Source organism: Halichoerus grypus, chromosome 1 (genome assembly GCF_964656455.1).
Source record: "Halichoerus grypus chromosome 1, mHalGry1.hap1.1, whole genome shotgun sequence".
Lineage (NCBI taxonomy): Eukaryota > Metazoa > Chordata > Mammalia > Carnivora > Phocidae > Halichoerus > Halichoerus grypus.
In genome coordinates this window covers 514292-536897 of record NC_135712.1, presented here as the reverse complement: position 1 = coordinate 536897, position 22606 = coordinate 514292, and the positions used below count along the sequence as shown (strand labels likewise).

General features: G+C 42.9%; 1 protein-coding gene and 1 long non-coding RNA gene across 9 annotated transcripts in view; one reads left to right on the top strand and one right to left on the bottom strand.

The window, feature by feature from the left end:
• MCM3AP (minichromosome maintenance complex component 3 associated protein) overlaps nt 1-22606 on the bottom strand; it is a 50686-nt gene that overhangs the window by 3419 nt on the left and 24661 nt on the right. For 6 of the 8 annotated variants that reach the window (XM_036081622.2, XM_036081621.2, XM_078076123.1 and 3 more), the window contains exons 17-27: nt 16933-17085; nt 15409-15606; nt 14734-14802; nt 14518-14652; nt 12455-12608; nt 6783-7053; nt 6480-6577; nt 4817-5207; nt 3457-3714; nt 2954-3083; nt 1133-1336 (exon numbers count right to left, since the gene is read on the bottom strand). In XM_036081622.2, the coding sequence (XP_035937515.1) occupies nt 1133-1336; nt 2954-3083; nt 3457-3714; nt 4817-5207; nt 6480-6577; nt 6783-7053; nt 12455-12608; nt 14518-14652; nt 14734-14802; nt 15409-15606; nt 16933-17085 (2061 nt within the window). The remainder of the gene's footprint in view (nt 1-1132; nt 1337-2953; nt 3084-3456; nt 3715-4816; nt 5208-6479; nt 6578-6782; nt 7054-12454; nt 12609-14517; nt 14653-14733; nt 14803-15408; nt 15607-16932; nt 17086-22606) is intronic. The other 2 variants (XM_036081623.2, XM_036081625.2) reach the window with 1 other exon arrangement.
• Nucleotides 1200-2802, top strand: LOC118528959 (uncharacterized). The gene is made up of 2 exons (XR_004913881.2): nt 1200-1338; nt 2158-2802. It is a non-coding gene; the product is annotated as an uncharacterized LOC118528959 (long non-coding RNA).

Below are 22606 nucleotides of genomic sequence, written 5' to 3'. Positions count from 1 at the left end.
GCTGGAAGGACAAAGCCCCATCAACTGAGAAGACCATCGAAGGAGGAGCTGATTGGGGGAAAATTGGGAATTAGATTTGGGATGTTAGCATTGAGATGGCTATCACGCAACCTATAAATGACTAATGCAGACTTCAAGAAACCAGCTGGATATTCAAATCTGGACTTCAGAGAACTCAGGGGTTGAGATATAAATTTGGAGTTGTCAGAATATTGATGTTATTTAAAAATTCATGAACTGGATGCTTTCACTGGGGAGTGGGGATGCAGATGACACAAAAGATAGGTGGGAGTGCACAGGGATGAGGAAGAACCAGGAGAGTCCTAGGGGGAGTTGCCAGCTGGGCAGGAAAGGGACTCAGGGCCTCCTGGGAGTCAGGAGGGAGAGAACAAAGGTATGGAACACTGCCGGGGACTGGGGTTCATGGTCAGTTCAGCTTTGTGCAGGCTGCAGTGACCCTGACCAGAGCAGACATGCGGGTAGAGAGGGGGTCAGGAGAGACTGAGAAAAGAGGACCACACTGTTTGAGGAGTTTACAGTCAAGGGAGCAGAAACTCAGTTTGGGTGCTGGGGGGGGGGGAGGGGACACAACAGAGAGGGACGCTCACTGGAGTGTCCTGAGTGGGTGGGAGATGGAATCCCAGCCAAGGGGAGGGGCTACCCTTGGTGATAAGCTAGACCCAGGGAGGCTGCTGGGGGTGGGGGCTGGGTACGGACCACTTTGTAAAGTGCCTTCTTCCTGGTTCACTTAGTGAAACCATAACATGGTGGTGGGAGATATAGAGGAGGGTCTACAGTGGGATGATGCAACGGCACCCTCAGGCTTGCCAAGGGCAGAGAGCTGGTGCCAGCCAGACATTCAGCACTATCCACTGAAGACACTCCAGAAGCCAGTCACACTTTCTTCCCACCAGAAAACTTAGGACTGACTCTCAATAATGAACAATAAGTGAAATGGCTTTCAAATAAGAAACAGTTTAAGACATACTAAGGCCCTGCCTCTGCCTTCAAAGAGCTTACACTTTACACGTCTGACTGGCCTTTTTTAAACAAAGTCACATCACTGGGATCCTTACTAATCCAGCACGAAGAAGCCTGAAGGATACAATAAACAGAAGGGAATGGACTTCACCTCTTGCTCTCCTCTTTCTCCAGCAGCAGACTCTGGGACAGACACTGGGCCAGGAGCTCCTGGGCAGAGGCTCTGCACATCAGATCTTGGGTGCTGGGAACCCGCCCCTCTGGGCCATGCTCCACATTCCTCTTCCCTTTCCGGTGCATGTGTAGTAACGGAGCCGGAAACTTGTTTGCAGGATGAAAAGACTTTATCCCCAAACTGTAAGTACATGTTTTGAAATGGTTATGGTCAGCAAAGAGGGAGAAGGGGTTCCTCCAGCGTCAGGAGTGTGGGTGTAGACAGCGTCCCAGACCTCGCCTATTTCTGGCTTCCCTTGGGGTCAGGCTTGGGCACAGGGTCTTCTGCCTTATGGAAGAGGCTTCCCTTCTCTCCTGGGCAGCTCGGTGCTCGGAGCGTCTCTCCTCCGAGTTGTTTCCCATCCCAGGGTTATCAACAAGGTCTCTATTTTCCCCTAATATTGGCAAGGTTCTTATTTTGACATTTAGCTCTTAAATCCATGTGTAAGTAATATTCACAAACAGTGGAAGAAAGAGTATCTACTGTTTTCTCCAAACAGATGCCAACGGCTATCCTCTTCTCACTGGTCGGCATGGTGCTTCGTCACATGTGGTTGTTTCTGGATTCCCTGGTCTGATTAGTCTGCTCTAACTCTACTGTATGTTCTGCTATCAGGCAGAGTAGACCCTCCTTGTTATTTTAATTCAAAATTTTCTCAGTAACTGCTACACATTTTCTCATACTGATGAATTTTAGAATTAACTTGTCAAGACCAGGGGTATAAATCCTTTCAGGTTTTTGATTAGAAATGCCCTGACTTTACGTTTGAGAACTGACATCTTTATAGCACTGCATTTTCCCATCAACAAAGCTAGCCCGTCCCTCATTTATTCAGGTTTTCTTTGCACCTTCAAGGCCCCGAGAGTCCGCTTCACAGGGGTTTAAGGCCTTTCCTGGGTCAGTTTATGTCCATATGTTAAGGATTTTTTGCTGCTGTGAATGACAATTTTTGTACGCTGCAGGCCCATCTGTCTGATCACCTTGCTGAACTCTGAAGGACGTTAACTTCTAAGGACATAACTACTGATTTTCCTGAACTGACAGTTTTACTGTGTGGAAATGGCAGTTCCTCCTACCTTTTAATATTTACGCCATCTTATCTGTGTCCCTGACCTGGGCAGCATTTCCAGGACAACAGTGAACAAGTGACGTCAGGGGCAGCTCAGGCTGGTTCTGACGTGTTTCTAATGTCTTAGCAAGAAGATTTTTTTTTTTTTTTTTGGTAGTTTTATGGTAGAAAGCCTTACCAAGCTAAGGAATTTTTTTACCCAAGTTTGATAAGAAATTTAGGAATGAGTATAAATTGGGGTGGAAGGGTATAAGCTTTAAGAAAAGCATTTAAATAACTTACTGAAATGATCACTGTTTTTATGCTATGATAGCGAATTACATGAGTCAATTTCTGTTGACATGATTTATCCTGGAATAAAGCCTACTGTGAATTTTTTTATGTACTAAAAGATTATATGCGCTAACACGTTTTATTCAGTACTTTTAAACCAGGCTTGTAAGTCAGATGAGATGTCAGCTTTCTTTTGTCTACACTCTCCTGGCTATGTTGATTTCAGGGTCAGGCCTGTCTGATAAATAACATGCTTGCATGAGAATGATCTGTTCCTCGAGTATTTGTCAGAACATACACACAGTGGGCTAGAATCTGTGTGTAGAACATCCATGTTCCATGTACTCTGGAGAAGAATAAGCCAGTTTGCTCTGCTGGTTGTCGGGACAGAAACACACAACGGACACAGATCTCACCGCTCCTGACTCAGATGTAGCTCCTTATGCGTCTGCGTTCTGGCTTGTTCCCAGGACAAAGGAACATCATATTTTTTCAAATGGTTTTTAAAAAAATATACACATATCTGACCATCTTCACTCAGAGCCTCTGAAAAAACAATACAAAAAACAAATGAGAAAAGAATATCAAAAGAGCAACAAGTGACTGCTTGAAATCTGCTTAAATACACCGATTTAAGGACAAGTCCTACTGATTAATTGAAGTCACACAGTTATGTTACTCCCATGCCCCAAATATGCCCCAACGTCCATGGGTCATTTAAGGTTCAGACAGGCTCATGTCTAGACTGTGGCATGGCCAGTGTAACTACTCAGAGTCACCAAAATCTAACTTAGAGCCAGCCTAGGGGCCATTTCAGGGAGGTAGGTCTAGGTTCTCCTGGAACATTCCTAGCTCCTCCCAATGTTTACAGTCCCCTGGAAGTCACTGAGGTGACCCCACAGCACCGAGTCCTAACTACCTGATGTGACGGGAAGCCTGGGGGGCGTCCAGTCCCTCAGCTTGTGGTTGATGCACAAAGCAATGACATCGTCCCATGGGATCTCAGCAACTGAGGGCCCTGTCCCCTGGCCCAGGGAATGGCTTTTGCTCTTCCACCGGCGGTAGGTTCTGCAGAGCAGGTTTTCCACCTGGGACTGGAGAACAGGCTGCGTCTGGCGAGAGCTGGGGATCTGGGAGGCATACTGGACGACCATGGAGCACACAGGGAGCCAGGGCGCTGGAGAGAAAGCACCTCCTCAGTTACAAGGTTTGGCCAAAGCATAGGCATATACTACACAAAATGTTCTCACTCTACATTTTCTTAGAAAAAGACAACTGTGTATTTGGGAAGTTTGCTTTTGAATTTGAAAATAACAGAACCACAGCTGCTGAGGGAGGGAAGAACATCTCCTTCCCTATGTCCAGTAAGAGGTGCAGGCACCCTGCACAAAATACACAACAAAGAGTCCACCTTAGAGGCTCTGACTATGCAGGCCTGTGGTTGCACCAGAATTAACCAGCAACCAGGTGGCTCTGGTAGAGGAAGTCTGGGCTTCTCTTGGGGAACCCTGCACTAGCTCACAGCACAGAGGATTTACGCTGTGTGATTCCCTTCCCTTTGGGTTTCTTCAGTAACAAGCATCGGTTGGACCTACTGAAGACCACACCCCGAAGTTTAGAAGGGCACCTGAGGCCTCTGTTCCACAAGCCCCAAAGGAGAGTGGTCCTGCCACATAAGTAGCAAACAGCCTCATTCCCTCCTACCAGTGTCAACAAGGGAAGGGACAACCTCCCTGCCCAGCCCAGGGGACCTATAAAGTCTCATCAGAACAGCCTCACCTGGACACAACCAGAGTCACAGAACAGAAGCTTCTTTGACAGAGAAGGAACACTGGTGGTAAAGCAGCACTGCGTGGCATGGCCCCAGCAGAGCCAGCAGCATGGGCAGGGCTACCTGGTCCCCATGCTCTTTGCCCCCACACCCTGTGGCAAAGGCAGGATAGAACCTGCTGTCAATTCAAAAACCACAGGCCTTGGGTTAAGTATTCCTCCCGACATCACTCACCACCTTCTTCCTTGGGCTGTGCAGACACCCCCAGACTGCTCTATTGGTGGTAAAGAGCCAATAGCCCCCCCCCATACAGAGAGCCCCAGCCCTATCTGACTCCTGAACCGAAAGGCAGGTGCAAGCAGGTACGGTGTGGGAACGGGGAAGGAGGATACACAAACCTCACACTAGTGCCCAATACCTGCCAGGCTGTCAGTACAGTAAGAAAGAAAACAGGAGGCCTGGCTGTCCCATGCCTCCCCAGCCAGGACCCCTCAGCATGAGCACGCACCCCCCGGGGGTGGAAGGTCCATCTGTGGAAGCTGGAAGCTAAGCACAGCCTGCCTCAGCCAGGCCAGGTGCTCCGGGGCGTTCCAATGAAGGTGAGGAAGCAGGCAGCTGCCCCCCGCCTCAGCAAACTCAGTGACAGGCCAGGACAGGTCGCACAGCTGTTCAGAGGACACCAGGGAGGCCAGGAAGTGCAGCACACTGTTGAACAGCTCGATGATGGCTCCGGGCTCCTGTGAGGCCAGGCCGCCCTGCCGCCTCTCTCTTCTGTCATGGAAAAACCGGCCACTAAACTCACGACCAACCCCATCTTCCACATACTGAACGAGGGTCTGGCAGCAAAGGTCAAGGGAACAGGGGCAGTGGGAGAGCAGCCACTGCACGGCCCGTGAAACCTGGGACACAAAGACAGTCAGAAGAGACTTGGTTAAACAGTTCACCGTTTTCCAGAAGGAGCTTCCTGAAGGTGCTCCTCCCACAGCGGGTGCCACAGCGAGCACCACCCTGTCAACCACACCGGGAAGCAGGCAGAAACTTCCACTGTAGTGGAGTTCGGCCTCCTCAGCCTCCCAGGGAGGGGCTCCGGGTCCCATCCTACCCCAAGGAATGCAGCCTACAGGATCACCCCTGAAAGTGCTCCGGCCCGAGGGAAACCAGTCCTGAACATCGTCTTCACCGTGCACAGAAGGGAAGCCACGTCTGCCCATGCTTAGGCCTAACGTCTCACCGCACACCCACATGCTCTCACACCCTTACATCTCCTTCCTGCAGTTACTTTCACTGTAATTCCCAGCACTTCTTTCCCTAAATGGAACTGTTACAACAAAACCTCTAAAAAAATTTACATAAACAATTTAATTGGTTGTAGACAGCAAGACTGTGGGGCAGATTTTATCTTTTATTTTGATTTCTGCTTATATTTTTTGAAAGCTGCCTGACAAAACATAAAGTTAAAAACCCAAGCAGTGATATGTGGAGTTTAAGAAACAAAACAGAAGATCATAGAAGGGAGGAAAAATCAAAACAAGACAAAATCAGAGAGGGAGACAAACCATAAGACACTCTTAAGCATAGGAAACAAACGGGGGTTGTTGGAGGGGGGAGGGGTGGGGAGAGGGGGTAAATGGGTGATGGGCATTAAGGAGGGCATGTGATGTAATATGCACCAGGTATTATATAAGACTGATGAATCACTGACAACCTACTCGGAAACCAATAATATAATACGTTATACGTTCACTAAATTTACATAAAAATAAATTAATTTTTTAAAAAATCCAAGCAGTAATATACATTACACTTACTTTTTTTTTATTATGTTATGTTAATCACCATACATTACATCATTAGTTTTTGATATAGTGTTCCATGATTCATTCTTCTCATATAACACCCAGTGCTCCATGCAGAACGTGCCCTCCTTAATACCCATCACCGGGCTAACCCATCCCCCCACCCCCCTCCCTCTAAAACCCTCAGTTTGTTTCTCAGAGTCCATCATCTCTCATGGTTCATCTCTCCCTCCGATTTCCCCCCCTTCATTTTTCCCTTCCTGCTATCTTCTTTTTTTTTTAACATATAATGTATTATTTGTACATTTATTAAGACAGAACAAAAGGGGACAATTGAAGTGTCTTATTGGGTCTTTAAAAATGATGAAGACTTACCTTAGTTGTACCTTGTAAATCATTAATGGAATCAGGGATCTCAATAATGGTATAATCTGAAATCAGCTTAGCTGAAACCAAATCCTGCAGCATCAGACCTTTGACAGAAACAAATGGAGGTCACCTATCTTCTGCTCTCAGTGTGCAGACAAACACATCTCACTGCACTGACCCCACCCAGCCCTGCTCCTAGTCACCACTGTCCCTTGACCCCCTACACCACACTGCCAACACTTCCTCAGACCAGGGGCTCGACCCATTTATTAAACATGTGGGTTCATCCACGAAATTGCCTTCACAAACCATCTTCCACTTCCTTCTCCATGGCGTCCCCTCCTGGGCTAGGTACAAGGACCACAAGTGGAAGCGCAGGCTGGAAGGGCTTGGCCTGAAGGAGCTGCTTGATCTGTAGCAAGGCGGACAGCCAGTACACGTCCTCCTCCGCCATGTCCTCGCTCTCCACTTTGGGGGGAAGCAGCAGCATGAGCCCACTGGCTCCCAGGAGCTCCTTCTGTGTCTCCACGGCATCAAGGGCACAGTCGCTAAGGGCACCGTGAGCCACCTGGAACAACATCTAGACCATCAGGAGGGACACACCAGAGGACAAATCAGCAGAGACTGTGAGCCCCAGAGCAAGTGCGACCAAATGCTCACTGCTCTCTGGGCTGCCCTCCCTCCAGGAGACTGTACATTAGTGCAAGAAATAGCCAGGTCAACAGGTAATTCAGCCTCTAGCTAGAACTGTGTTTGAAGATGTTACTTTAATCTCAACAATTACCCTTAAACAGGTATAAAAACAGGTAAGCCCAAAAAACAAACCAACCAGGTACGCCCATAACAACAGAAGGGGGTAAAGGCAAACCAGCAGCAGCCAAGGGATTCTGATCAGTTTCTAGAAAGCATCATGCAGATGGGAACAACCACCGGATTAAGGAAGCAGAGGAAGCTAGTCCTGAAGGGCTAGAGATATTGGTATGGAAGGAACCAGACCAGCTGAGCCTGCAAAAGCCCTAAGCACTCAGACCCAGTGGCACCAAGAGCCAGAGGTGAGGTTCAGGACCACATGGACAAGTCCCACACACAGCAGTGGCCCTACAGGTCATCCAGCCACCTGCAGGCAGCCTCGAAGTGCATCCTGCCCCCTGGGCAGGCATCCTATCCTGAGAGGATGCAGGCATAGTGGAGGGAACTCAGCATTAGCCACTCCCTACTTGTCCCAAGAGGAAGAGACAAGATGAATCCTTTCCAAAGAAACCAAACAATGAAGAGCTACCAGGTCCTGACATTTGGGGGATCCCATTGGGGGTATGCTGTTCAGTTACCCTCTACCCACCCACACACAGCTTACGACCAGCCTTTTAGGGCCCATTCAGGTATGGGCAGCCTCGGATAAGGTGTCTGAGGAGAGCCTCCAACATAAAAGGGACACTAGAGTAACAGAGAAAAGGAAACCCAAAGGAAACAGATAATGCATGGGACATAAGAAAACTCAGACCTCAAAAATCCTAATTTCCTCTGATGATGCATCCAAAAATAGTCACAAGATGACATGATAAAGTCAAATAAGGATAAGAACAAGGAAATGAAATGATATGTAAAGAATAAAAAACTCAACAGAACATGTGGAATATAAAGTCAATGAATCTCCCAGAGCACACTATTTAAAAACAAGACAGAAAATAGAGTAGAAAGGATAAAAAGTTCAGAGGATTAATTGATGAGATCCAACACCTGTTTCATAGGAGTTCAAGAGAGAACAGAAAAAAAGAGAAGGAAAACAGGTGGCACTTAGATGCAAGAACATCCCACAAGTGGAACAGTCGTCTCCAGCCCACAAGGACCTGCCAAGCCCAGCACAGTGAGCACAGAAGTCAGCACCAGGCATACCCAGGGGACTTTCAGAACCCCAGGGACAGAGAGCAGGCTTCTAGAGAAAAACAAAACCAGGCCACAGAGAAAGAAGAGGAATCACCTTAGACATCTCAGCAGCAACTCTGGATGCCAGGTGACCATGGAGCAAAACTGGAAGGAAAAACCAACTCACACTTCTACAAACCTCGATAAACCATAAAGCAAATATGAGGGTAAACACATGTTCAGAGAGTCAAGGAATAAGGAAATTCTATTCCCACAGATCCTTTCTTTGGAAGAAACTGGAACATGCACCCCACCAAACAGGAAACTAAACCAAGAAAAAACATAGCTGCTGCTGTCAATGGCAGGACCAAATAAGCACTTGGTAGGAGGCAGGTGTGGTCCTAAGAACTCTACAGGTATTAACTCACTTCACCCGCAAGGGCACCTGTGTGTGGTGCCACCATGTGGTAGCTGTGTGGCCTGGGGCAATTTACTCTAACTTCTCGGAGCCTCGGTTTGTTCTTAGGTAAAAGAGGGATCATAAGATCTCACTCACATGTGGAATTTACAAAACAAAACAAATGAGTAAAGAAAAAAAAAAAGAGAGAAAGAGACAAACCAAGAAACAGACTTAATCACAGAGAACTGATGGTCACCAGAGGAGAGATGGGTGAAATAGGTGATGGGGGTTAAGGAGTGCAATTGTCATGATGAAATAAATACATAAATAACATAACATAAAGTAAAATAAAATAAAATAGATATAAGCCAGCAGGAGCGGGAAAGGGGAGAATGACAGTCATAATTTGGATTATCAACCAGGGAGGAGGCGTGCTTAATACTCCCCCCCACACACACACAGCTTCCTTTTCCCACTGGGACATTAGCTCCTGAGAACGGGGATTTGTGTTGCTGTCCGCCATATCTCCAGCACTTGGAATAATGCTTGAGACAGAGAAGTCACTCAACAAATACTTGTGAAATGCATACCTGAGTGAATGGATGAGGAACGCAGTGTGACTTCTGAAGGAGAGAGGCTTTCTCTCCAAGAGGTACAAGCCAGTCCGAGATTAATTAAAAACCGAAACAAACAAAGAAACAAAGCAAAAATTGGGGAAGGGGAGGAAATGAACAAAATGAAAATCAGGAAAGCTCAGAGAGCAGAGACCCTGTTGGTGTTATACAAATAAACAATATAAAATATTAAAAAAAAAAAAAAAAGAGGGCTCCTAAGAGTACTCATACGCAAGTAACTTGCCCAAGGTCAGAGTCAGCAGGGGAAGGAGCAGGACCATGCTACTGTATGGAGACCAGAGTGGCAGCCACACCCTGGGACACAAGGTCAGCCCAGAGGGGAGCAAGAGGATGGCACTTTCTCAAAGGTGAAGGGATAAGGTGAAGTGACAGAGCATCTGGAAACCCCTACTAAGATGTATATAGCCAACATGGTGGCATATTTGGGTAAAAAATAATGAAAGATACAGAGAAAACTACATTAAGTGAGAAAATAAGGCAACTATTACTTGCAAAAAAAAAAAAGAAATGTAGTCACAGAACACTTGCTGGTTCTGGGGCAAATAGCAGTCACACAGCCATCAAAATGTGACCCCACTCACTGAGGTAAGATAAAGTGATGATGTAGCCACCCGGGAACTGGGGAAGCCTGGGTAGGACCATGATGTAAGAGTTCACTCCTCACCTAGCATGGGGTGCAGCCATGAAGACACTCCCACAATCCCACCTTCTAGTGCCCATGCCCTTGCACGATCCCCTGCCCTGACTCACTTTTAACAGACAGAATCAGACAAAAGTGACGGGATGTCACTTCTGTAATTAGGTTACAGAGAGACTGCCATCCTGCCCAGCTGATGTTATAGCTGCCCTACAGAGAGGCCCCAGCCGCAGCCTGCAAGGAAGGGAATCCTGCCAACAGCCATGAGAGTGAGCTTTGAGGTGGATCTTCCCTCAGTCAGGCTTTCAGATGAGACCAGAGCTTTGGCTTACATCTTGATTTCCACCTTGTGAGAAACCCTGAGCTAGAGGACCCAACTAAACCACAACCTGCGCTTCTGACCCACAGAAGCTATGAGATAATAAATGTTTGCTATTTTAAGCTGCTAAGTTTGGGGGTAATTTGTTGTACAGCAAAAGATATATTTTAATGGGAAGTCAGTGAAGAACATCTCAAGTAGAGAAGTTGAGAAAGAGCAACATAAGCATGCGATTTGGAAACACAACAGAAATCAAGCCCTAGGAATAGGGGCTAGGAGAGGGGAAAGGGCTGCTATGTCTCATTATAAATCATGAGATGTTATCTGACTTTTTAACTACATGCAAGTATTGCTTTGATTAAAAGACTTAAGAATAAAGGCAAGAGGAACAACCAATTGTCCAACTGGCGAAATCTGACTTTACGGTCATAGGAAAAAAGGGAAGAACATGAACCAAGACATGACTGTTACCCCTAAATGGTGAGAGAATAAATGGCTCTTATTATTTTTATGCTTCCTCTATATTTCCTTATATTTCTAAACTTCATATATGTATTACTTTTACATTTAGAAAATAAAATAAATAGTACTAAAATGGAAAAACATGGGCACCTGGCTGGCTCAGTCAGAAGAGCATGGGACTCTTGATCTCAGGGTCATGAGTTAGAGCCTCACATTGGGTACAGAGTTTACTTAAATAAATAAATAAATAAATAAATAAATAATAAATAATAAATAAATAAATAAAAATAAAATGGAAAAACAAAATAAACAAAAACCCTATAACCAAAATACGATTTGAAGAAGTTCCAATTTGAAGAGGGAACATGGACTAGAGTATCACTTGCACATGAGCAGAGTGTGGCACAAAGGTGACCTTCTCAGGAAGAGGAGAGGTCTGGGCACAGTAGGCCACGTCAGGACACACAGGAGAGAGCGGATTCTCGCTGAGCCCCCATCTGAGCATGCAGCCCAGCTAGCCCTCAGGAGGCCTTGGAGCAGAGTCATGACCACATTGCAGAAGGCACCACAATGAGGCTCAAAGAGCTGGCCAGAGCAGCAGCGATCAACCCCAGAAGCCCACACTTTCTGCCCTGCACTGCTATACTCCACGCAAATAAAATACACATCTGGGTTTATCTGAACACATACACTAATACCACTAATACCTAAAATCTATTTATGTAGGCTTAAAGCTAATGAGGAAACAGGTTCTCATTAAACAAGAATCTCTCAGGTGATGGCTGCCAGAGGGGAGGGAGTGGAGGCAGGGCAAAATGGAGGAGAGTGGGAGTTACGAGCTTCCAGTCATGGAATGAATAACAGGGGGATAAAGGGTGCAGAATAGAGAATATAGTCAATGCTACTGTAACAGCGTTGTATGGTGACAGTAAATATACTGTGGTGAGCACACTGTAACATACAGACTTACGGAATCATTATGCTGTACAGCTGAAATTAATGTTAACATTGTATATCAGCTCTACTTCAATAAAAACAAAATAAAATTAAAAAAAAAATCTCTCAGGGAACCAGTTAACATCTGTACTATACAAACCCCTATAAAGAACAAAATTAGAACTTATAATCAAACACTGAGGACAACCTGAATGTAAAATAAAACCAACTGACCTGAAGTGCCCAATACTGAACTTCTACAGTAGCTGGGGCCAAGTTTAGCGAACACTGCATAGGATTAAAAACCCTGACCTGACGTATCAGGAAGCTGTCACAGTAAAGGAGTCAGCTACTGGCAGCCCCAGGACGTGACAGGCGCCGCAGCTGGGAGCTGCTCCCTCGTGCTCTCGGGTCATCACCAGAGGCGCATGGAGGCCAGGGCTCCTGAATGATGTGCATCTGTGCAGGATGGTTCTGAGTTCTCACCAAGTTCTCAAAGAGGTCTGTGACCTGAAATAACTGGTTAAGGCTCGCTGCACTCCTGAGCATCTAGCTTGGTACGTCACACCAAGAGGGGGATCCATGGGATGTCATGAGGACACAAGGAGGAACAGACATGACACAGGCTTCTGAGCCTCCTACACTCCTTCACTTACAGGATTCCAATTATGTCTGGGAATGAGTGAAGTAAGAAAATCACAGAAGTAAATACACGTGATTCTCACCCACCTTTACACACACATTGACAGCGACAGTCTGATCCCCTCTGCTGCTGAGTGCGTGAAATAGAGCGAGCGTCTGAATGCCCCCAGCTTCACTGCTCATGTCGCCCACTGAGCCATCACCTCCCGTGAACTTGACTTGTAACCAGTTTGCTAAAATTCTGTGAATAAAAGAAAATAACACTTCAAAAAGAGTCTAATTCTAAATGTAAACTATAAAGATTTTTAGGAAAAGTAAGGAAGAGAAATACCACAGAGATGTAGGTTCACAGACATCCACTCTTACTGTAAAGTTGAGCTGGACAAAAGAGGCTGTGATTTTACTGGAGCTAGGAACTCTATGGGGGCAGCAGGGGAGGGCGCTCATGAACCTGGTCCACTGCAGTGGGATTGAAAATTCTGGAGCACTAAGGAGACTGTGACCAATAGAAAAGGTCCTTAAGAGTTTGAAATACAGTTGACCCTTGAACAACACATGTTTGAACTGTGTGGGTCCAGTTATATGCAGATGTTTTTTAATAATGACAGTACAGTACTATAAATGTATTTTCCTTATGATTTTAAACATTTTCTTAACATTTTCTCTAGCTTTATTATAAGAATATAGTATATAATAGATAAACAAAATAGATGTTGACTGTTTATGTTAGGCTTCTGGTCAACAAGTAGGCTATTAGTTAAGTTCTGGAGGAGTCAAAAGTTATATTCAGATTTCCAACTGTGTAGGGGGGATTGACCTCCCTAAAGGCCGTGTTATTTAAGGATCAACTATACACATGTTTTACAGAATCAAATTTCATGCCTGAGCCCTTAAGAATATAGTGATGTGTATTTCTTAGTGAATAAACTTATTAGCGAATCAGAAGACAGCTGTTTTGTTCTAAGAAATGAATCATTTAAATACTTTTAAAATACCACAACTCTCTTCTTTGCTCAGCTGTCTTACAAGCTTTATGACTTTTTCCTTAGCTTGCATGTGTTTCAATAGTTATCTGCTAAAAAACGAATGTATTCAGAAAATTTAGTAACCCTCAAACACTGCTAACAGGAATGGAAAATGGTGCAGCCACTGTGGAAAACAGTTTGGGAATTCTTCAAAGACTTTCAAACATAAAGTTACCTCACAACCTAGCAATTCCACTCCCAGGTATATAACAAACAGAATTGCAAACATCTGTACACACAAACACGTATACATGAATGTTCACAGAATTATTCATAATAACCAGAGTGGAAACAACCCAAATGCCCATCAACTGATGAACAGATAAATAAAATGTGTTATATTCATACAGTGGAATATTATTCAGCCACAAAAAAAGAATGAAAGACTGATATCTGCTATAAGATAAAACCCAGAAAACATGACGGCTAAGTGAAAGGTGCCAGTCATAAGCCTACAGAGAGTAGGACTCCATTCATATACGATGTCTAGAATAGGAAAACGCATAGAAGACAGGAAACATATTAGTGGTTTCCAGGAGCTAACAACAGGGAGGAATGATGAGTAACTGCTAATGGATATGGGATTTCTTTGTAGGTAAAAAATGTTCTGGAATTAATGGTGATAGCTGTACCACTCTGTAAATATTAAAAACCAGTGAAACAGAAACTTTAAAGGGGTGAAATTTATAACATGTGAATTACATGTCAATAAAATTGTTAAAAAAGAAAAGTAATATGTTCTGCTTTAAAGTGACTTCTAGAAGCAGTTTTGTTACAGGAAATAATGCCATGTCAATTTCTTGGATTTTTTTTTTTTTAAATGCCGGGTTTTTTTCTTAAAAAAAAAAAGGAACTATAGCAAACTATAGTCACCTGTCTTCCCCAAGAATCTACAATGAAGCAAGCTCTAATCAATATACCTCAGCATAGCTTTAAATGAGGATCAACTCTTAAAATGCTTTTGGGCCCAGTTTACAGAGTAAAAATTTAAATAATCTAAAGTGTCAACTTCAAATCACAAAACAGACTACAAGTCCCTCATGGCTGATGCTCTCGGAGAAGTCACTCCGCCTCCTGAAGTCACTTTCTCAACCTCAAAGCCCAGAGAGGGAAACCCTTCCTGACCTGCCAGGACTCCCTGGGGACTGCTCTTCTCCATCAGGCAACACCAGCACCAGTTTCCAAAACACACGCTCCCGCCTCCCAGGGAGGTGCTTGGCCACAAGGGACGGCAGGTCCAGGGGCACCCACGCCGCGTCACTGGAAGGGACAGAGCACAGAGGGTAAGCCAGATGCACAAACCCAGGCAGGAGAAGCACACACGCCGGGGGTATAACAGACCTCAGCAGTTGCTTGTAGAAGTGCTGAACCTTCATCTGGTGCGCCGTCTTATTTCTGAGCCACCTTAACCTACAAAGAAAGGAGAAGGACACTGCCTGTATGAGGCCAGCTCAGTGCCCATGCAAGGAGCTTGATAAATTACTTACTGATGTTCTGAGTGGGAAGTAACTGGTTAGTAGTGTCTCCTGATGGGAAATGCTTAGGAGACCAAGAAAACTTTTGCTGATAAAGAAACCAATTAGTCAAAGGACTTGTTCATTCCACAAATATCAAGCAATTATCTATTGTCCCTAGTGCCAGCCATGGGAGATGAACAGTATACAGATAAAAATTCTGCCCTCTAGAACACACTCATAGGGACAGAAGAACCTCCACCAACAAGAATGGACATGGTATATCCACAAGACCAGAAGAGAAACAGGTGATTCTTAGTAAGATTCAATTACCAGGCCCTGAGTGTTTGAAGTGGAAAAGGCACATGAAATCAAAGCATGTAGAATACATCCTACGTCCAGAACTGGAGGGGAAGACAACCTTCAGGAACACAACCCTGCATCTATCTTCACTTTCTCTGATTCCACCATCTTCCCTCCAAGTGCACACATTAATCCACGCTCTCTATAAAGCCAGGTGGGGCGGGGGGCACTGGGCAGCCACGGCAGGCTGAGTGCTCACCTGGTGCAGGAGATGCCCACTTTTCCTGCATGGCCCAGGTCCAGAAGGCCCTTGGCCAAGTTCTCCTCAGCAATGGGGCACTCTGCACTGGGCACCAATGCCCTCAGCCGGTCGTTCATATCCACAGAGCAGGGTGCTGCAGGGAAGGCCCGCATCTGGCGCCTCAGTTTCTTCCGGGCTGCGACGGCTTCCCTCCACCTGGAAGATACACCACCATATCATCACTGGGTATTTTAAAGTTCACTACAGGGACAAAGGCAAAAACACAGTACAGGGCTACAACATACGGAAGCACATTTTCTGGCAACGTTTAGGTCTTTTTCAGCAACAGTCCTCAAACTAAGAAATGAATCAGAATTCAAATTAATACTCAGGCACAGGAAAGGCATGACAGCAGATGAGTGGTGGTGAACAACAAAACTAGTGAACTTAAATTAAGCACTAAAGCTGAACAATCTTTGGAAGCCAATTTGGCAATATGGATACAAATATAAGATACATACATACTTTGCCCCAGCAAATACCACTGATGGGAATTTATCTCCAGGTATGTGTACACCTCTGTGAAATGTTTGTACAAGGACAGTCACTGCAGTACTCTTTGTCATGGCTAAAAAGAAAAGCCACGTGAAAGTCCATCAACTGAGAACCAGGCAGGTCATTTACAGTGCCTCCGACACCTGGAAGAGTCCAATATGCTGTTGTGCTTAGGCCTCCACCTGACCTCAAATGGAGTAAAGAAAGGTTAGCACAGAGTAGAGAACATGCTGTCATCTGTCCTAACAACCACAAAAAAGGGCAGAAGGCTTCTGGATGGGTACTCAGCAGCTGCTTCTGAGGAGGAAAATGGGGGTCTCTTGTGAAATAGACACTCTTTCTCCCTCTATTCCCTCTTACATGGTTGAAACTTCAAGGTACACTGTTATTTATTTTAAATGAAACTATGAAATGAATCACCATACAACATGCATAGTACATGCCCAGTTTAAAGATTAATGATAAATTAAACAGCCACATACTTCCATCCAATTAAGAAGCAGTGGCCATGACCAGCACTGGGCCCTGCTCAATCACACACCCTCTCACTCCCAAAGGTAACCACTATGCAAAGTTTATGTTCACCATCTTCCTTTTCTTTAGAGTTATACTACTATGTATAAATCTAAAACAATCTAGTTTGAATATGCACTGTACGTTGTACACATTTCCCTAAGAATTGCTTTTTCAGTATAAATTGTTTTAGAAATTCATCCATGTGGGTGCATACAGCTAGAATTTGCTTGGCTTATTCATGGCCATCTCTCTGTGTTGAGAGCAGTGGGTAAATGAAAGAAAGCAACCTATAAATACTTGTCGAAATACAGAACAGCTCCCAGTCTAATTCCTTACTTATCCCCTTAGCATCTACCCTTTAGGAAGGAACATGTTTCACATGTGTATATAATTGACTATTTCTGAAAGTATAATCTTGTCAAAGGCTTTCCCCATGTGCATGCATTTCATGTGTAAGGACATAGGACTCACCGCTGGAGATACTTGCAGAAGCACTGAAGTTCCTGGAGGGTCTCCTTTGCAGTCTGGAAAATTTCTTCCCCGAGAAACAAGTCCACCAGGTGGGCACAGACATCCTCACAGCAACGGGCCATGCGGACCCTCTGGTCTGTCTCCACTGCACTCCTACAGAAGAGAGCAATCAGGATAGGGACACTGCACCCAGGGCCCACACACACTGAGGGCTTGCCCTATAAAATGGCAAGACCTACATCCTTACTGTTGAAATGTAATTATGTCTTTGCCACAAGAGAAACTCTCTCTGTCAAATAAATAAAATCTTTAAAAAAAAAAGAGAAGCTTTGAGATTTTCATTTTACTTAATGTACAGACACCTGAAAAGACAGAGAAAAAAAGAACAAAAGCAGTACAGGGTACTAGATCACAGGTCCAACAGAGCCCTTGCAAATAGTCAATAAGTAAACCTTTATCTTAATAAAATAGTTACAAAATTTAATTTTTAAGTGACCAATAAGACAACTACAACATCTTCTCATCAGCTATATCTGATGTTTGCAATTAGAAGTGCCTCAAGTACATGACAGCCGGCAGCCAAGGCTGGCAGCCCATGTTTCACAGGGCAGTGGCCCTCAGATAAACCAATATCTAACAGAAGATTTTTATGACAAAATTCTGTCAACCAAGGGAACACAGAAAATGTTATCAAATACATTTAGTCACAAAATCAAAGTAGCTTAAACAAGCAAGACGTGTTTCCAGTAGCCATCCTCTGTGGCAGATGGAGACAGCCCTGGTGCTGAGCTGAAGCCCAGGTCTCCTGGGACTGTGGGAAAATGTATCAGCAAGTCCTAGCTCTTAACATATTTCCTAACACTCCTTCCTGGGATTAAGAATAGACATTGATCCATCACTTATGAGGTCTCATGCTTATAGTAAACAGGGAAATAGACTCCCATTTATTAAAGATGGAAAGAAACATTATTTAAACAAAACACTTCAGAGGTGCGTGGGTGGCTCAGTCGTTAAGCGTCTGCCTTCAGCTCAGGTCATGATCTCAGGGTCCTGGGATCAAGCCCCGCATCGGGCTCCCTGCTCCGCGGGAAGCCTGCTTCTCCCTCTCCCACTCCCCCTGCTTGTATTCCCTCTCTCGCTGTGTCTCTTTCTGTCAAATAAATAAATAAAAAACCTTTAAAAAAGGGGTGCCTGGGTGGCTCAGTTGGTTAAGCGACTGCCTTCGGCTCGGGTCATGATCCTGGAGTCCCGGGATCGAGTCCCGCATCGGGCTCCCTGCTCAGCAGGGAGTCTGCCTCTCCCTCTGACCCTCCCCCTCTCATGCTCTCTCTCTATCTCATTCTCTCTCTCAAATAAATAAAATCTTTAAAAAAAAAAAAAACCTTTAAAAAAAATAATAATAATAAAAATTAAAAAAATACTTCAGCCTCCTGGCTATGTCCTCCATCTGCACTGGAATCTGTGCTCTATACTAATATAGCTCATCACTTTCAAGCCTACCTCAGGGGAGCTTAAGCACAAAGACAGATTTCCCTGCACACTGAACTTCTTTCTACCCTGAAGCTTGGAGGTAAAATCAATAAAGTTCTTAAGCGACCATCAACTTAATACAGACTACTGTACACATAAGATGTTGTATATGAGCCTCGTGGTAACCACAAATCAAAAACCTATAATAGAGGGGTGCCTGGGTGGCTCAGTCAGTTAAGCATCTGCCTTCGGCTCAGGTCATGATCCCAGGGTCCTGGGATCGAGCCCCACGTCAGGCTCCTTGCTCAGTGCGGAGCCTGCTTCTCCCTCTCCCTCCACCTGCCATTCCCCCTGCATGTGTTCACTCGCTCTCTCTGTCAGATAAATAATAAATAAAATCTTTAAAAAATAAAACCTATAATAGATACACAAAAAATAAAGAGAAAGGAATCCAAGCATATTATTAATGAAAGCCATCAAACCACAAGTGAAGAGAGAAGGAACAGAGAACTATAAAAAAAAAAAATAAACACAACAGAATGCAATTAACAAAATGGCAATAAGTACATACCTACCTTTCAGTAATTACTTTAAATGTAAATGCTTTAATCAAAAGACATAGGGTGACTGAATGGATTTAAAAAACAAGATCCATCTAACATGCTGCCTACAAGAGACTCACTTCAGACCTAAAGACATATAGACTGAAAGTGAAGGGGTGGAAAACATACACTACGCAAATGGAAGTGGAAAAAAAAGCCTAGGTAGCAATACTTATATCAAACAAAGCAACTTTAAAACAAAGACCATAGTAAGAGACAAAAAAGTACAGTACATAATGATAAAGGGAACAATCCAAGAAGAGGACATAACAATTGTAAATATCTATATACCCAACATGGGAGCACCTAAATACATAAAGCAAATATTAACAGACATAAAAGGAGAAATTCACAGTAATACAATAATGATAGAGGACTTTAAAATCACATTTACATCAATGGATAGATCAGACAGAAAATCAACAAGGAATCAGTGACTTTGAACAACACATGAGACCAGTTAGACCTAACAGATATATATGGAACATGCAGAATACACATTCTTTAAGTGCACATAGAACATTCTCCAGGATAGATCACTTGTTAGGCCACAGAACAAGTCTCAATAAATTTAAGAAGACTGAAATCATATCAAGCATCTCTTCTAAACACAACAGTATGAAACTAAAAATCAGAAACAAGAAAAAAATCTGGAAAGAACATAAACAAATGGGGGCTAAACAATAGGCTACTAAACACTAAATGGGTCAACCAAGAAATCAAAGAAGTTAAAAAAGTACATGGAGACAAATGAAAATGAAAACACAATAGTCCAAAATCTTTGGGATACAGCTGTTCCAAGAGGGAAGTTTATAGTGATACAGGCCTACTCAAGAAATAAGAAAAATCTCATATAAACAACCTAACCTAAAGGAGCTAGGGGGAAAAAAGAACAAACAAAACCCAAAGCTTGTAGAAGGAAAGAAGTAATAAAGATTAGAGCAGAAATAAATGAAACTGAGAGTAAACACAAAATAGAAAAGATCAATAAAACCAAGAGCTGGTTCTTTAAAAAGATAAACAAAATTGATAACCCTTTAGGCCAGACTCATCAAGAAAAAGAGAGGACTCAAAATCAGAAACAAAAGAAGAGACATAACAACTCACACCACAGAAATACAAAGGTTATAAGAAAATACTATGATAAATGATATGCCAACAAACTGGACAACCTAGAAGAAGTAGATAAATTCCTAGAAACATACAATCTTCTAAAACTCAATCAGGATGAAATAGAAAATTTGAACAGATTACTAGTAATGAAATGGAATCAGTAATCAAAAAACTCCCAACAAACAAAAGTCCAAGACTAGATGGCTTCACAGGTAAATTCTATCAAAAATGTCAATAAGGGTTAATACCTATTATTCTCAAACTATTCCAAAAATAGAAGAGAAAGTAAAACAGTCTATAAATGTAGAAACGTTCATTCTACAAAGCCAGCATTATCCTGATACAAAAACAATGACACTACAAAAAAAGAAAACTACAGGCCAATATCCCTGATGAACACAGATGCAAAAACCCTCAACAAAATATTAGCAGACTGAATTCAACAATACATTAAAAAAATAATTCACCACAATCAAGTGGAATTTATTCCAGGGATGCAAAGGTGGTTCAATATTTGCAAATCAATATGACACACCACTTTAACAAAAGAAAGGATAAAAACCATATGATCATCTCAATAGATGCAGAAAAAGCATTTGACAAAATACAACACCCATTCATGATAAAAACCCTCAACAAAGTATGTTTAAAGGGAACACATTTCAACATAATAAAGGCCATATATGAAAAACCCACAGAAACATCATACTCAATGGTGAAAAACGAGAGCTTTTCCTCTAAGATCAATAACAAGTCAAGGATGCCACTCTCACCACTTTTTTCCAACACAGTCCTGGAAGTCCCAGCCACAGCAATGAGACAAGAAAAAGAAAGACATCCAAATTGGTAAAAAAGAAGTAAAACTGTCACTATTTGCAGATGATGTGATACTACATATAGAAAATCCTACAGACTCCACCAAAAAACCATCAGAACTGATAAATGAATTCAATAAAGTTTCAGGATATAAAATTAATACACAGAAATTTGCTGCATTTCTATACACTAATAACGAAGTAGCAGAAGGAGAAATTAAGAAAACAATCCCATTTACAGTTGCACCAAAAAAAATAAAATACCTAGGAATAAATTTAATCAAGGAGGTAAAAGACCTTATACTCTGAAAACTTTAAAACACTGATTAAAGAAACTGAAGATGACACAAACAGAAAGGTATTTCTTGCTCATGGGTTGAAAGAATTAATACTGTTAAAATGTCCATACTACCCAAAGCAATCTACAGATTCAATACACTCCCTATCAAAATACCAATAGCATTTTTCACAAAACAAAAACAAATAATCCTAAAATTTGTATGGAACCACAAAGACCTTGAATAGTCAAAACAATCTTAAGAATAACGAAGTTGTAAGTATCACAATCCCAAATTTCATAATATGCTACAAAACTATTGTAATCCAAAATAGTATGGTACTGGCACAAAAAGAGACACAGAGATTAATGGAATAGGATAGAGGGCCCATACCTATATAGTCGATTGTCTTTAAACAAAGGAGGAAGGAATATACAATGGAGAAAAGACAGTTTTCAACAAATGGTGTAGGGAAAACTGGATAACTACATGTATGGGAATGAAACTATACCACTTTCTCACACCACACGCTAAAAGAAACAAAATGGATTAAAGACGCAAGTGTGAGACCTGAAACCTTAACACTCCTGAAAGAAAACACAGGCAGTATCTCTTGGACATCAGCCTTAGCAACATATTTATGGATATGTCTCCTCAGGCAAAAGAAACAAAAGCAAAAATAAACTACTAAGATTATACCAAAATAAAAAGCTTTTGCACAGTGAAGGAAAGAATCAGCAAAACAAAAAGGCGACCCAGTGAATGGGAGAAGATATCTGTAAATTACATATCCAATATGGATGGGGTTAATATCCAAAATATATAAAGAACTTACATAACTCACCACCCAAAAAAAAAAAAAATGTTTAAAAACAGGCAGAGGACCTGAATATATATTTTTCCAAAGACATATATATGGCCAACAGACATATGAAAAGAAGCTCAACATCACTAATCATCAAGGAAATGTGAATCAAAACTATAATGAGATAAGATATCACCTCAGTCAGAATGACTAGAATCAAAAAGACAAATAATAATGTTGGCCAGGATGTAGAGAAAAGGGAACCCTTGTCTACTATTGGTGGGAATGTAAATTAGTACAACCATTGTGGAAAACAGTATGGAGGCTCCTCAAAAAATTAAAACTTAAAATACCATATGATCCAGTATTCTACTACTGGGTAGTAGAATATCTTACCCGATATCAATATCTTACCCAAAGATATTGAAAACTAATTTGAAAAGATACATGCACCCCTATGTTTATAACAGCATTATTTACAATAGCCAAGATATAGAAGCAACTTAAGTACCTATAGATACATAAATAAAGATATGGTGTGTGTGTGTGGGTGTGTGTGTGGGTGTGTGTGTGTGTAATGGAATACTACTC